The sequence below is a fragment of the Galeopterus variegatus genome, unplaced genomic scaffold, assembly GCF_000696425.1.
Source record: "Galeopterus variegatus unplaced genomic scaffold, G_variegatus-3.0.2 Scaffold318, whole genome shotgun sequence".
Lineage (NCBI taxonomy): Eukaryota > Metazoa > Chordata > Mammalia > Dermoptera > Cynocephalidae > Galeopterus > Galeopterus variegatus.
The window spans coordinates 37,652-53,651 of record NW_007726429.1 but is presented as its reverse complement, the minus strand read 5'-3'; the positions used below and the strand labels follow the sequence as shown (position 1 = coordinate 53,651).

At 39.7% G+C, this 16,000-nt stretch overlaps 1 protein-coding gene across 6 annotated transcripts in view; it reads left to right on the top strand.

The window, feature by feature from the left end:
* Nucleotides 1-16,000, top strand: part of MBNL2 (muscleblind-like splicing regulator 2) — a 157,506-nt gene that overhangs the window by 112,789 nt on the left and 28,717 nt on the right. For 3 of the 6 annotated variants that reach the window (XM_008567390.1, XM_008567391.1, XM_008567389.1), the window contains exons 5-7: nt 1,337-1,600; nt 8,403-8,456; nt 9,083-9,236. In XM_008567390.1, coding sequence (XP_008565612.1) covers nt 1,337-1,600; nt 8,403-8,456; nt 9,083-9,236 — 472 coding nt within the window. The remainder of the gene's footprint in view (nt 1-1,336; nt 1,601-8,402; nt 8,457-9,082; nt 9,237-16,000) is intronic. The other 3 variants (XM_008567393.1, XM_008567392.1, XM_008567394.1) reach the window with 1 other exon arrangement.

Here is a 16,000-nt window from a genome sequence, read left to right as displayed (position 1 = left end):
TACCTATGATGCTGTCACAGATGAGAGTCATTCCATTTATAGAGGAAGGCTTACTCAGAATCTGTGGGAACATCTTAGTAATATTTATTTTGTACATTTCATGAACTAAACAGAGAATGTTGGCTAGTATCCAAAGTAGAGGAAACAATTAGCAATTTTATGACTTATTCTGTTTACTCTTCAACCTTGCCTGGCCACTGGTCAGTAGAGCAATATTTCCCCACTATATTTGACTTTCACAAGTGGTGAATTTCATGTCAATAACTCTTCATATAACATCACTGATTATCAAGATATGAACCATCACTTACACATACCAACTTTGGAATTGGATCCTAAAAAGGAATAACTTAAAATTATACCAGTAATCCCTCCTTGCTAATTATGTTTATAAATGTAATATACCTATGTTATTCATGGTTTTTCATGTTGTCTATATTCAGGGCATAATTAAGAATACTCTTCAAATTCTAAAGAAATGTTTCTTTGTACAGTAACATCTTCATCCACCAGAATTCTCAGAGGATGGAGAATTCTAGTTACTTGAGATTTCAGGATTATTTAGGATTAAAGAATAAAAAAAAGTTAACACTTCCAACTTTATTCTACTTCCCTCTGTTTATTTCTTTCCCTTTATCTCTTGCCATATTTCTCTCCTTTTTTTATCTTTTTTAAATCTTCTTTCTGTACTGTCAAAAACAATAATATAATGACCTTAAAATGAAAGTTTTAATGTCCTAGATATTGTAGTTCTTCTAATGCATGACTATAAATTATCATTGCAGAGCAGGGGAGAAGGTGGGAGAAACAGGAGTATTCATTCCGATTCACCCCATCCTCAGAGAAAGGAAGAACAAGTTCGTCATTTCCCCTGATTCTTTTTGGATGTGTACAGCTATGACCTGGTAGCTTGATCTACTGGAAAAATTATCCCTCCATTCCAAACAAAACAAAAACCTGTAACATCCCCACAGTTGTTGTTAGGGTAGGAGATTTGAAGATAGACAGATGCATAGATAGATGTGCTTCCCAGGGACCATGGAGACTATGCTGATTTTTGTTATTTTAGCTACACTGCAGATTCCAGATTATTTTCTCAATATAGATGTTCACCCTGGAAAAGGGGGCAAAACCAAACTCAAATTGGTTTGTCAGCGATTCTGGTTACTTGGGTTCTGGATAATCGAAATCTTCTTGTCAATAGCACAAAAGCCACCATTAAAAGAAAGGAAAAGCGTCGCTTCCATTCCCTACACACATGGCCACGGGGGCCGCGGAAGAGCGCTGGGGCCACCAGGCTTCCTTCTGCATCGCCCGCTCTTCTTCCCCATCTTAGGTCTGCAGGGAGTTCCAGCGAGGAAACTGTGCCCGGGGAGAGACCGACTGCCGCTTTGCACACCCCGCAGACAGCACCATGATCGACACAAACGACAACACCGTAACCGTTTGTATGGATTACATAAAGGGGCGTTGCATGAGGGAGAAATGCAAATATTTTCACCCTCCTGCACACTTGCAGGCCAAAATCAAAGCTGCGCAGCACCAAGCCAACCAAGCTGCGGTGGCCGCCCAGGCAGCTGCGGCCGCGGCCACAGTCATGGTAAGTGCGGCGCGCCCGCCGCCCCTGCCCGCGCCCTCCCCCGGGGGCGGCTGGCTCCCGCGGCCGGGGCTCGGGTGCTCTTCCGAACAATCGGGAACAGGGACGGCTGCTATTCCTGCTGCTCCGCTGCCTAAGTTTCGTTGTGGTTTCCCCCTTTTTGTTTTGTTTCCTTCTCCTTCCCTTCTTCGGCACAATAAGTAAATCCCTCAGGCGTAGGGAACCAAATTCGACCCGTGAGCTCTGTGTTAACTTGGGGTCCTCTTCAGAGAAGGGTGCAGGGGCCTTGTAGGGAACGGGAGGCTGGGCGCCTGAGCCTGGGAGAGTGGGAAAGACAGACCGACTCCTGCAGCAGAAAGCAGCCGCAGGAGGAGGGCGTGGCTTTGCAGGAGCCTAGCAACAAGTGACAGAGTTGGGGACTGGCTTCGCCCTCTTCCTGCTTTTCCCCCTCTCTTTTTACTTATCACAGGGGCAATGTTTGTCACCCCCACCCCACCCCAATGAAATTTTATGCAGAATGGCAGTTCATGCAACAGATGGACTGCCTGGTGCAAAAAAAAAAAAAAAGACCTGTAACCCGACTTTGCTTCCCCATACTGTCCCTTAGAGACCAGCAGCCACATCGTTATTGTCACCTGGGAGCCTGTTACAGATCCAGAAACTCATGCAGCCTAACTATCCCATAGAGACCTGAAGTGCCATACTCATTATCACCTAGGAGACTGCTAAACCTCCAGGATCTTGGGCCTCACCCCAGACCCTTGGGATCAAAATTTGAATTTTAAAATATCCCCAAGTATTTTGTGTGCACATTAACAAAGTTGGCTACATTTTGGAATTACCTGAGGGTTTTAGAGAAGGTCCGTCATCTGTCCGTTCCCCAAAATTTCTTATTTAATTCATCTGGATATGGCCTGGCCAGGGCATTTTTTTGAAAGCTCCCAGGTGATTCCAATGCACACCAAAGTTTGAGAACCACCACGCTAGGTTGTAAAACTTTCAAATTCATTTGTTTGAATGTGAGATTGCTGGTTTATCAGAAGTCTATTTTAATTTATGATAGGCACTGGGCACTCATTCATTCAAAACATTTAGTGAGACCTGCCATGCATCAGGCACTTGCCGGGCAGAATAAATAAATTGGGCAGGTTTCCTTGCCATCAAGGAGCTTGGGGTTTACCACATGAGGGCAATAATGGTCCTCAAGGACATGATGGAAATGCATAACCCAGTGGGGCAGGCAGGATGCACCAGCCAGTCCTCCCTTGGGAAGAATAGATAAGGCTTCAGTTTAAAAACCGCGCTGTAGGCAGCGATCACCATCTCGTACGTTGGTAACTGGTTAAAGTGGAAGGGCAGCTGTCATGCAAACACATTCATCATCACACAACTTTCCTTTCACTACTGTTTATAAAAGCATGGACCTGTGATAAGTAATAAGCACGCAGAGAGAAAGGCACAGCCTGCCCTGATGTATCACCACTTGATGTGGGTTTTGTGGTAAAAAAACACCTTCCTGACCTGACAGTCTTTCCAAGCATCTTGAGCACTGGCTCCTCCATCTGTCTCACTGTTTTTTTTCCTCAAAGTCCTTGCCCCTTTAATGTTTTTTCCTCATGTCCTTCTCATTCTTATGTCATTGGACATAACACTGATTTTTCTGAGTGTGAGTTCCTATATATGGGGAGATGGATGCATCCATACAAGAAGGTCAGTAAAAAATAGAGAAATTGTCCATTTTGTTTTATTCTAGTAAAAGTGGTTTCCAAAACTCATTATAATTGGGAATGGGGACAAGGGCAGGGAAGATGAGAGTAAATGGAGAACTTAATTGCTAGTGAAAAAAGAATTCTTTTCGAGAGCAAACAAGGTTTTTTATTGTGTTTCTTCAGTGTGGAATCCACCTAGTAAAGATCTCATCCTATGAGAAGAAAGACTTTTTTCACTGCAATCATCCTTTTAGGCCAGCCCCAGCTTATACTAACTGGTATGTTGATTGCTGTGTACTAAACACGTTTTTCCATAGAATTCATATTATAAATCATAGTTAGGTATCTGGGACATCCCCAAGGCTAGTCAGGACTCTGGTCACAAAGACAAAAACTCAGCCACAGTAGCTTGTATGAAAAAGCTGGACTTTACTGGATCGTGTAGTGGCCTCCAAAGAGGGTAGAGGTAAAACGGGCTCAGTAATGCCTGGGTTCAGGAATGTGCAAACCAGCAGGTCTCTCTCTTCTTTCTCTTCCCTGCTTCTCTTTGTATGTTGGCTCCATTCTCTAAGGCCAGCATCTCTACATGACACAGACCATGGCTTTGGACATCTATAGGGACGTGTTCTTACATCATTTGAGAATAGAGAAAATGATATCTTCTACATCGCCTCTAATTAGGGGGGATAAAAACCAGTTAAGGGTTATTTTGGTGGCTGTCCCTGTGGTTATAAGATGCTATAATTGGCTCAGCCTGGGTCACAGTGGCCATCTCTGACCACGGGTATGAGATGAGAATCTGTGAATGTGAAAACATTAGTCCCTATAACTCAGATACCTGTTAATACAACAAACCATTGTACCGATAGTGACCTTAGGGCTGAGCCCTGATTTTATCTGCCTGTTTCCTACAAGTACCAGTTTTAATGACTGTAATAAAATATGTACTTCAATCATTGAAAAAAAATCTTTTTTTTTCTTTTTTTGGTGGCTGATTGGCACGTGGATCCAAACCCTTGACCTTTGTGTTATAAGGTTGCGCTCTAACCAACTGAGCTAATCGGCCAGCTCCAGTCATTGAAAAAACAATGCCGTTAGTGTCCATCAATGGTAGATGACGCGGCTGAGGAAGGTGAGGGAGGAAACAGCCACGCACACAGACAGGGCATGCCCCAGCCTCGCGTCTTGAAGTCAAAGCTGTGCTCTTGTAGGTCGCCTTCCACACATTTTTGCAGTACACCCATCCAGACACACGAAGGTTATTGTGGTGGATGCCAGGAGAGTTAGTTACCATAGTTTCTTGGATTGCTACACCGTGCCCAAATTTAGAGTTCTGATAAGTCAGAGGATCTTGCAGTATCTTCGAAGACAACCCAAAGGAATGTAGTTTCAGAACAAAAGCCAGCTTCTTTCTGACAATGACATGAAAATTACTGAATCTGTCATGTCTTTTTAGTGGAAGTGAGAGGCTCATTTGAAACCAGCCTAGGTGCAGTTGGATAAAATCAAAGTCTTCTTATTCTAGTAGCAGAATTACTCAGTACACTGAAGAAAACCCATTATTTAATTTCCTTATTTAAAAGGACAAATGGGAGGGATGATTGCAGTTAGAAGATATTAATATTCCACTCACCCAGCTTCCATATCTGAACCTAAAGCATTTCCGTAGTGCAACTTTTATTGTTGTCAAGAGGTTTCTCCCCTATTTTGATTAATTAAGTTCTGAAAAGAATTTAAAGCTTTGACTCCAGAAAAGGAAACATTTATTTCCTTTAGAGCCTTATTCTTTTACAATACCTCTTAAAACATAAGTATCACCCTCACCAGAATTTTGTAAATGTGAGAATAAGCCAGACAGAGCTTCTTTTTGGAAGTTTTAACACAAAGGGTGTCTGATCTTCATGCAAGCAGTCCTTGTTCACATATACCAAAATGGAAAAGGAAACAGAACAAGCTGCCATCAGCTAGATAAGTTTCAATTGTTCAAGAAAATGTGCACAGGAACTTTGAATTCTATCCTGCTTGTCCATATTCTTTCATTCCACATTAAAGTGGCAACTCAGATTATTATTGTCAAGGCTTCTTGACCCCTCAGGTTTGGTCTTTGCCTGTAACACCTGGTGTGGGCCCTTGGTCTGCTCTCCTTGACCTGCAGGTGGATTGTTCCTCAATCCAGAAAAAGAAAAACCTGGCTGCACATAAGCCTTTCTCCTACTCATGCACCCTCTTACACAAAGCTGGAGGGACCAAGAGGGGAACAAGAAGGGGCGCAGGGTCAGAAATGTTGGTAAGGGCCGGCCCGGTGGCGCACTGCTACAGTGCGCCGCTTGGGAGCGTGGTGGAGCTCCCGCCGAGGGTTGGGATCCCACATACAGACCGGCCGCTCACTGGCTGAGCGAGGTGCGGGCGCAACGCCAAGGGTTGCGATCCCGTTGCTGGTCCCGGTCTGGTACGGGCGCAACACTGAGGGTTGCGATCCGTTGCCGGACACGAAAAAAGACAAAAAGGAAAAAAAAAAAAAGAAATGTTGGTAAGGCCAGCGAGAGTGAATGCAAACATCTGGCACGTAGTAGGGGCTCAGTTAAAAAGAACCTCTTTCTTTGCATTGGTGCTTTAGGAGGCTCCTGGGAAGCATCGGGCTCTGTGACCTCTAAGGTCTGTTCTAAGCCTGAAGATCTTTCAATGTGGGTAAATACAGGCCAGCAGTCATACAATATTGTCTAAAACAGAACATCTGTGTACTAAAAATCAGTATTATAACATGATTATTCATCCACACAGATTTTTAAAATATATTCTACATATACGCTTCACAGTGTGGGGCGTACAAGATGTTAATATGCATGCTCTGCCTTCTAAGACCTTGATAAGAAGGTCGTCTTACTTGAAAAGAAGATATTTGCATCTAATAAACAACACTCACACTATGGAAAGGTAGAAAAACATACTCTCATGGTCCCGCTCACTTTAGAGTTCTCAGTTTCTTTACATTCCCAGATTATTCTAAATTCTGTGGAAATTGTTTCATTTAACTAAGAAAAAAGGAGAACATTAACCTTCCAGATGACTGTCCTGAGGAGAACTAGTTAATGTTTCTTATTCTACTTGGAGACTTCATTAAATGGTGTTTCATTAAATCATACTTTTGTTCATAAATACCAGTCTTTGGAGACATAATCAATAGTAGATTCATTCTACTATTAGTAGAGTAGTAGATTCATTCTATAAATCCTAAGGACTGGGAAAGTGAGGGGAAAAATTGAGTCCGGGCCTCCAGTTAATGTACTCAGTTGAATATTATGAGAATAGGGTATGTAGCTGTCTTTAGCTAATAAGGATTAATTTAAGCACAAAACCAAACCAAAACAAAACTCTGCATTACTTAACAATGTACAACTGTGCAGGTATAAAAGATTTTCAACAAAAGTGGCATCATGGAAGTCCCATGGTGCTGAACTTATATTAGAGGAAAGAATATCCAGCACACAGAAGCTTTCTTATTGCTGAGCTCATCATCTTTTTGGGTTTTTTTAATTTTATGTTGTTTGATGGCCTCTATTAAAATCACTTTCCAAAACATTTTCTTCTCCATTGGCCATTCTAAATCTCTTCTCTACCTATAGTCTTTTCCACTTTATTTTCTTTCTTTTTCCCCCTCCATACTTTTTATCCAGGATCATCAAATTTGTCACACCCTTTATTTGCCAAGGAAAATATCATTAATTGTTTCCCATTTTAGGAGTTTAGTACTATCCTATTTCAAATGCCATAGCTCTACCTCAGAACTTTAGAATATAACAGTTGTATTGATTAGACAAACCTTAGGGATTTACTTATTGTGCTAAACATAGAAAAGGGGTATTTTATTTTTTTATTTGCATTAGAGCTATTCCTTTGAGTTTCTTTCTTTTCGCAGAGTTCCATCATGGAATTTTTAGATTTTTTTTTACAACAATTAACAGGAGTAGGAAAATTTTTCATTGTGGTCTAAATCAATCCATATTTATTATTATTTCAGCTGTTTAAATGAAACTATCTTCCTAAAAATATGTTTTGAGTTAAAGATATTATTTTACTTCTAATCTTTCAATCAGTTCTTTGCTATTTTTAGCTGTTGTACTTGTGCTAGCCAAGAGTTCCTCTTCTCATTAACTGGGATGGTCATTGATTGTAGCTAAAAATACAAATAGAATTACTATATTAAAATTATTTTGATACCTGAGGACACTAAATACCTTCTTAAAGGGTATTTTCTTAGTGTAATCCGGTAAGTTGTTTGAGATAAATTAAATTACAATTTCAAATGTAGTAGAAAAAAGAATGGATGATAAGTTAGCCACTAGAAATTGGATGATGGAATAAAAGTGGGAAATTCTGGAAATCACGTATTTAAATTCAAAACATATTAAGTTAGAAACCTTAGTCCACATTGCAAGAACCACACTAGCAGAGTGAAGAAAAAAATTGAGACAATTATGCCCACGATTCAGACAAAAAATAAAGATCCAAACCCAGTTTTGCCTAAATAATCTTGTGTTTGAATATTTTTTTGCCTGAATTTTTTGTCTCAGTTTGCCACTTCATTTTGTTAGGTTAGATTTGAATTAAAAATTATTTTCATGAAATTTTTCAACTTGGCTCTTATACTCGATATATTCATTATTTTATATTTGAAAACTAACTTATCAGAAGTTCTTCAATCCTATGGCCCTTAAAAGTTTTGCATTTTTTTCTGAAGCAATATAAGAAGTGCTTATGGTGTGTATGCAAGCTGCTGTTTTAATTAACTTTCCTGAATTTCAAACATCTATATTTTACTCTCTTATATGCTCTTAACTAAGGTATAGTAGATGCATTTTAGCTTCAATACTAATTTAAGGTGTAATATTCATTTCTTTAGAGAACATTTTTGTTGTTGTGCATGCCTAGTGTTTTGTACGTTGTATATTGCATTCAGAATATTTTTTTCCTTCTCACCTATCCACAATGCAATGCCGTTCCCATGATGCACCTCTGCTTGCTGTTTACCTGTATGTTAATTCGCTTGAATCCCATTGGCCCACTGCCATCATGTGCTCGCTGCCTGTTATTAAAAGACTCAGTCGACTGCCAAAGCAATGAAGCGACCTCTCGAAGCAACTGTAGACCTGGTACTTTGACCTTTCACCTTTCGCTTTGCATGTAGCTTTTCAGAGAACCATCTGAGATTTGTATTACTTGTAAAATATTGGTTGCAAACAATCATTATTATTAATTTATGAAAAAAATTCAATAAGGTGTTTAGCCATCTCATTTTCATATGTAATCTGTGAAATAAATTAATCCTAACAAATTTTAATACCATTTCCAAAACAGTGAAGCAAATTTAAATTACTTGGCTCAGAAAATGTTCATTATAATTCTCATTAATCTTTAAATTAAAGAAATTGTCGTTTAGTTAAAGAGTAGGTATTAATAATAACACAAATGCTTCTCCCCACCTTAGAATAGTTTAACTCATTTTAGAAGCTGAAGCCATTTTCTTGTTGTTGTTGCTTGATAGTTTTTCTTTTCCTTAGTTGAGATGCTACCGTTTTGGGTTACAGAAATCATGCTTTTGCTCTCAATAACAAATTCTCATGCATTCGACATTGCCGCTGTTTAAATTAAGGTGCATGGCACAGGCATCTCCTTAGCTGTCATTTTTAAAAAGAATGTTGTATTTGATGATCTCTGTGGACACGGAAGGTGTGTTTGCTTTAAGTTAGACATCTCTTATCGAATTCTTCATTTCTAGGCCTTTCCTCCTGGTGCTCTTCATCCTTTACCAAAGAGACAAGCACTTGAGAAAAGCAACGGGGCCAGCACGGTGTTTAACCCCAGCGTCTTGCACTACCAGCAGGCTCTGACCAGCGCACAGTTGCAGCAACACACTGCGTTTATCCCAACAGGTGCGTGCCCTTACCGTCCCACGTCCTGTGTCCTCGTGCCCTTCCGGTCATGTGCTTTCTTCTCATTTCTTTAAGCTGTTTGGTGGCATCTAGTTTGCTTTTAAAGGTACAGTACAGCCTGAAATTCATGGTTGTCCTAGCTATCTAGATGTATTTACCTTGCTTTGAATGATAGCTAAAGACTGTCAGGATTCTAAAGCCAAATATTTGATAGAGTTAAGTGACAGATTTAAAACATGAGACACAGAGAGCAGCTAGGGCTTTTGGTTTCTAGTATTTACACAAGCCCTGTGAAATTGTTTATGTAAATAAGACCTTTTATGTGTGACAACTGAAATTCGTTGTTAACTTTGAACGACCTAAAAATGCAATTCCAGTAAATACTAACCTTTTTTTTCCTATTTCTATTCAGAGCACTAAAAAAAGAGGCTATTCAAATTAAAACAAACTTCTACTCATATTTTTATATCCATTCTATGTCTTTCTCCATCCTTCTCAACTTTCACCAAATTCACAAATATAGAGAGCTCTTATCTTTGGTTTCCAAGCCAATGCCTGATAATATTAGGTGCTACAATGCATTAACTCTATTATTACACTAAGAGATCTAGTATGTTAATCTAGTAGTTTAAAGGATTCTTAGTGATCTCTTCATCCAGTTGATTGTTTTACAGATGAGAAAACTGAGGCCCCCCAAATAAGAAGTGACTTTCCAAGGTGGCACAACTAATGACAACAGATGTAGAACCTAGTTTCCCTACGATCAGTCCAATTTACATAACATTATACCACCCATCTGGCCTCCATATGTGGCTTCCATAGAGTTCTCCTAAAAAATCAGATAAAAGTGAATTTTTTTAAAAGTGGCATTAAAAAACAGATTAAAATGAAGAAACAAAAATATAATGCATATCAGCCCTCCTGCATTTTTTCACCCACTTCCCTGACCACAGACACATACACACCATACAGAAACAAACACAGTCACCACAAATTGACTGTGGTTTTCACCTGTTAGTTTGTGTTAGAAGCAAGGAGTGACTTAGGCCTTGGTGGGAAGACCATCCCTTGAGTTCTTCATTTCTCAGTCAAACTTTTTCATTCCATAACAGTGAGTTGAAGATAAATACAGATGAATAACAATTTTATCAAAAGAGCTTCTGGTTGGACTTTTCCAGCTTATTATCCATTTCCTTAAACCCCATAACATATCAGAAGTGAACTTCAGAGATAGCCGAATAAATATTTCTGCAATAGTCTGTGTTTGAAATTTACTCTTCGAAATGAATTAGCAACCTATGAACAACAATATTTATTATAGTAAAAATATAAATTATGTAAGCAAAAAGGTTTTTAGTGTTTATTTTTCTTATTTTAGTTTTGCACCTATCTTAAACTCATAGACCTGTAGAGGGAATCTCTAATTCAGTACTTATTACGGCTTCACTCTTGCCCTCTTACAACCTTAATTAGTGTCATTCCAGTTCTGTTATAGCATAGCAGTATTTGTACTCATAAACCACTTGAAATGACATATTTGTAGAATAATTACTAGATGGTAAACGTACCTTAGGGTCCTGTGTGGTTTCTACAAATTCTCATTATAGACCTCTTGGCCACTAGATATTTTAAGAGAAAAAAAATTAAGGAGGAATAAACTGAGGGAAAAAATATTAAAGGACAAGTCTGTTTCTGAAGAATGGGTGATATGCCATTACCATCTCCTGGGAATACCGATGAAGCCCTGGAGCTAAGCCTTGAAAAAGACCGAAGCCCTCTAATGCACACTAAACATTCCAATCACATAACGACTGGTTTGTTAAGTCACTGAAAGAATCCTCACTTTAAAATATTTCACCTGGAAACAAACTGAATATTATCAAAGCAAGGATGAATAACATCCCTCACTCAATGACCTGATTTTTGTTGATGAAGTGTATTACATTAAGGACCAATATGCAGTATTGGCTTCTGTGGTTGTGTACTTCCGCCCTCTGGTGGATTCCTTAGGAATAGCGCAAGTGTGTCTGGCAGCCCTAGATACAGTGGGCTTTGGAAGCCAGAGCGTGGGTCCTGGCCCATTTAATTCTGTGAATTAGAAGTACTTCCATCTGTTATATGATATAAATATCATAGTGGACAAACATGTGGGTCTCGTGATCTGAAATAGTATTTCACCTTCTAAGAAATTTTCACGTGTCTTTTAAATGAGAAAGAAAATAATTTTATTGAAAGGAAATCAGCATAATCTTTCTTCCACTTAAATCCGTAACAGAAATTTCAGTGTTTATTTTAGCTTGAGTTTTTATTTCAGGCTTTCTTTCTTGTAAACCACATTTCAATCTTATTTTAAAAATGAAAGTGATCATAATCATTCATTGTTAATCATTGTTGTTTTTAAACCTCTGCAAATCAAATAATGATGTTCAAAAATAATTTCTGTAACTTGGTAGATGGTGGGCCCATTATTTTTAAATGGAAAAATTTTTATTTTTCTATAAACGTTTTACATAAACAATTATCATGAATATGAAACAAAAAGCATTTTATGTTTTTCTGCAGGTTGACCTTTATTGAAAGGTCGTTCATAGTAAAGTTTTTGATGTGCTATTCAAATTCTCCTATTTAAACAATATAAATTTGGATTTTAGGAATTCTGCCTCCTGGCTGTAAAGATATTAATATTAAATACTATGCAAAATATGGGATTCTTCTCCAAAACTATACTAAGATAATTATTGCCCTAGCACATTTGCAGTGGGTGGTATTTTTCCTTTTTTGATAAGGATTATTTTAACCAAGTAGTTATACTTTTTCTTCGCTATGTTAGGAAAGTGGCAAAACCACACACACTTAACAAAAATAGCAGCATAATAATTCTTGGCATTTCTCTGACAGGTTTATTCTGAGTTACTGTAAGTGTTCTTACAGACATTATCTCATTATTCTTCAAGATGTTGCAGTTCTGTTAGTGGCAAGCATAGTTATTTGCATTTTGCAGGTGGAAAAACTGAGGCTGTGTCTACACTGCAAAGTGGAATATATAATTAATGGAATTACTCAGATAATTCTGGCTGACAGATACTATACCTGAAATATTTGTGCAACTGAAGCATAAAACATTTGAGAAGGCTTTGTTCACAGAATCAGTGCCTCAGTGAAATGCTTCCATTGGTCAGAGCAAAGGGGAACCACAAAATCCTTCCTGATGTATTTCGTTGTGTTGGAAGTACAGAGTAAGTAGAACAGGAGAAGTGCTAGCCCAACTACGGCCTAATGATGACAAACTATGCATGTTACGTAAGGTCATCACACAACTTGGTGAAAGATTTATCAGTGTTTAGTGGAAACTGTGTCTGCATCACCACAACAAAATGTATTTATTCCATTCAATTCAGCAAATATTTCTTGAACACGTAGTATGTTCTGGGTTCCGGAGCCAGTAACGAGAATACAATGGCATTCAGAACTAGGTGAAAACAAACAGAATACAAAGCATTAAGCACTACCTGAGGGTGTGAGCAAAGCCATCCGAGAGTGAAGGAGAGGGAGGTGATGTATTCTGCCTTACGCATGTGTAGCAGGTGGTGGTTACAGAGGACATGGAAAAAAAGACTTTCCAAAGTAGGAGCAGTTTGCTTAGGACTTTGAACAAGAACTAATATTTTGTCACTGGGGGGAAAGGATCCCAGTCAGGGGATGGGAAGAGTGTATTTGAAGAATAGAAAGTTGTCCATGGTAGCCACAGTGTAAAGTACTTACAGGGTCTGTGTACAGAGCAGAGGGTAGGAGTGGGGTAAAAAGGCAGAGATGCAGCTTGCAAAAAAGATTGGGACCAGTATCTGGCATTGAATGAGAGACCCACACACATGGCAAAAGCTGTATGTTTCCAATATTCTCAGCACTATTAGGCCACATAGAGAGAGGAAGTCATCAGATTAATTTGGTTGAACATTTTAGCCACATCCAGGACTGAAGCCAAAGTGACATGACCGATATCAGCCTGGTGTGACTTCAGGAGCTGCTGTTGACTATTTGAAACTCTGATGACATTCATATGCATGACACAGGAAAGACCCTGCAAAAAAGCCCCTCCACACTGGAACGCAAGAGAATAAAAGGGGATTTTTATATAGCTAATCTTGAATCCAGTATGGTTGACTTTTAAATGAACTCATTCACAAACTGGGCAATTTAATACATTTTAGGAGCAAATTGCTGCCGACACACCTCTTACTAATGGCTAAGAACATTCATTCAACAGTTGATCACCTAGTATGTGCCCCGTAGACCTAGACAGACAGGCCCTCTGCCCTCGCAGAGCTTCGTGGAGAGGAGGAAAGATGGATGCTCAACAACCCCCCGATAAATATATAATTAAAATTTTGTATGAGCACCATGAATGAAAAAGTCAAGAGTTCAATGAGATTAAAAATAGAAAATGATTTAGATTGCATGGGGAGGTAAAAGAAAAATGGAACAGTTTTCTAAAGCCGTGGCAAGTGCCTTGACTCCTGGAAGATGAAAAGAGTGGGACAAAGATTGTTCCAGGCAGAGGGGAAGCTCAAAAACAGGACAATAGTGTGATGTGTTTGGTTCAAAGAAATGAAAAGCTCATCTGTCTGAATCACGGTGCCAGTGAAGAGGTACAGGGTGGCCTGGGGAGGTGGTCAGAGACTGGACCACAGGGGGCCTTTGTCCTAAAAGCAGTGAGAAGACACTGCAGCATTTCCAGCAGAGGAGTGACCAGGCCTGCATTTGGAAAGGTTTACTCTGCCAGAAGAGTGGGGAATGAACAAAGGAGGGGACAAGAATGGAAGCAAGGAGACCAGCTGGGATGTTATTGCACAGCCAGGCCTAGAGATAATGGTGACCAGGACTTGAGAAGTGGCGATAGTGATGCACAGACAGACCAGTGCAAGCTGCGGTTAGAAGCAGGACTGCTTTGGCTGTTGATGAGCTGGACCCGGGAATTTCACGAGGGCAAGTGGTGTCGGGCAGAACCTCCAGTTCAGGCTAGAGCTCTACTTAGATGGTGATGTCCGTCAGGTGCTTCCTGAGGTGGAGAAACAGATTATGTGAGAAAGACCGAACTGTGGACATGTTAAGCTTGAGGAACTTCTGAAACACCCAAGTAGAAAGGCCAGGTGAGCAGTTAGATGAAAGGACCTGGAGTTAGCGAAGAGATCTGGGCTGGAAACACAAATGTGGAAGCCATGAGCTCATAAAGAGGCTTTAAATCTGTGGATTGAGTGATACACCAGAAAAAAGTATAGGGTAGAAGAAAAAGACCCATAACTGAGTCCTGAAAAACTTCAACACATAGAGATATAGAGTCCAGGGAAAGAAGAGAATTCAGCAACGTACATAACAGGCAATTGCAGGAAAGAAAAAAAAATGGCACAATGTGTGTCATCAAAAATTCAAAGGCAAGGAGTGGTTCTTTACAGAGGAAGTGGCCGAGTGCTAAACACTGCTGAGCTCAGGAACAGTTAGATGAAGATGGAAGAGTTCTTGGGGATCACAACAATGTGGGAACTCCCAACAATATGGGAACTTTGGTGACTGACATTTGCAGTTTCAGTGGAGAGGTGAAAATGAAAGCCAGATTGGAGAGGATTGAGGAATAAATGGGGGCAAGAAAGTGAAAATGTGTGTGTAAATAATTTTCCATAAGTTTGATAAGGAAGATTTGAGAGAGAGGGCCAGAGACGATGTGGTACCATGAAAGGGATTTTAAGGGGCATGTGATTGTGTGTGTGCGTGTGTGTGTGTGTGCATGCGTGCGTGCGTGTGTGTGTGTGTGTGTGTGTGTGTGTGTGTGGTGTGTTTTAAGTTAGATGTATTGGTACACGTTAGTTGAGGAATCCAGTAGTAGCCCAGTTAAATAGTCCCTTTTCGTGACTAGGAAGTCTTAGCCTGATCAAAATGTCTTCTCAGGTGTGAGCAGATCAGCAGAGAGAACAAAGACCTGCAGATCTTAGATTCTTCATTTAATATCTCAGAAGGCAGTTCTGAAACCCAAAGTGGGCATGCCTACATTCATTAAAAACTACTTCTCTGGAACCTACGTGACCCCCAATTTTCAATTATATAAATCCATTGTCTACCTTGATTTTCACTCTAAGAAAGAGAAACAGAGCTTTCAATACAGTTTTTTTTCAGTCTCCCATGACAAATATTATTAGTATTTGTGATCAGAGTTTTCTGATACACATACATTAATAGGACCACCACAGGTAAGGAAGCTACTCCTAAGGAAGAGCTGAAATCCCTCCTCCCTACCTCCTCACTAACCACTTAGACACAACTTTAGATTTCCTAGGAGTTTTGCCAAAGGCCTCCCTCAGGGGTCACCTTGTACAGCTGTGACAAAAATCCCTAGCCCTGTTTCTAACTCAGCCCCAGTTCTGCACTCTTTCACCTCTACAATGTTTAGACCTTATTGCTAGGTATCACTCCTTTACAGCAGTGAATCTCATAGCAGAAAGTAGACCCACATATGGGTCATTCCATCCGAAAACCTCAGTCTTCCTATGTTACTGGGATCTCAAGCAGTAATCTAAAATTCGCCTGCCCTTGATTTGCAATCCTTTGATTTGGAGGACATGAAATCTTCATTACTTATTTTTCATATTGTTGTCAACCTGAAACGTTTTACCATCAAACAAATAAGCAAACGTAATGCAACAAGTTCAGCGTAGTCTGGGGAGTATAAAACCTGACCTGGATTTAGGAACAAAGTTCTATTTCTGGCCTTACCC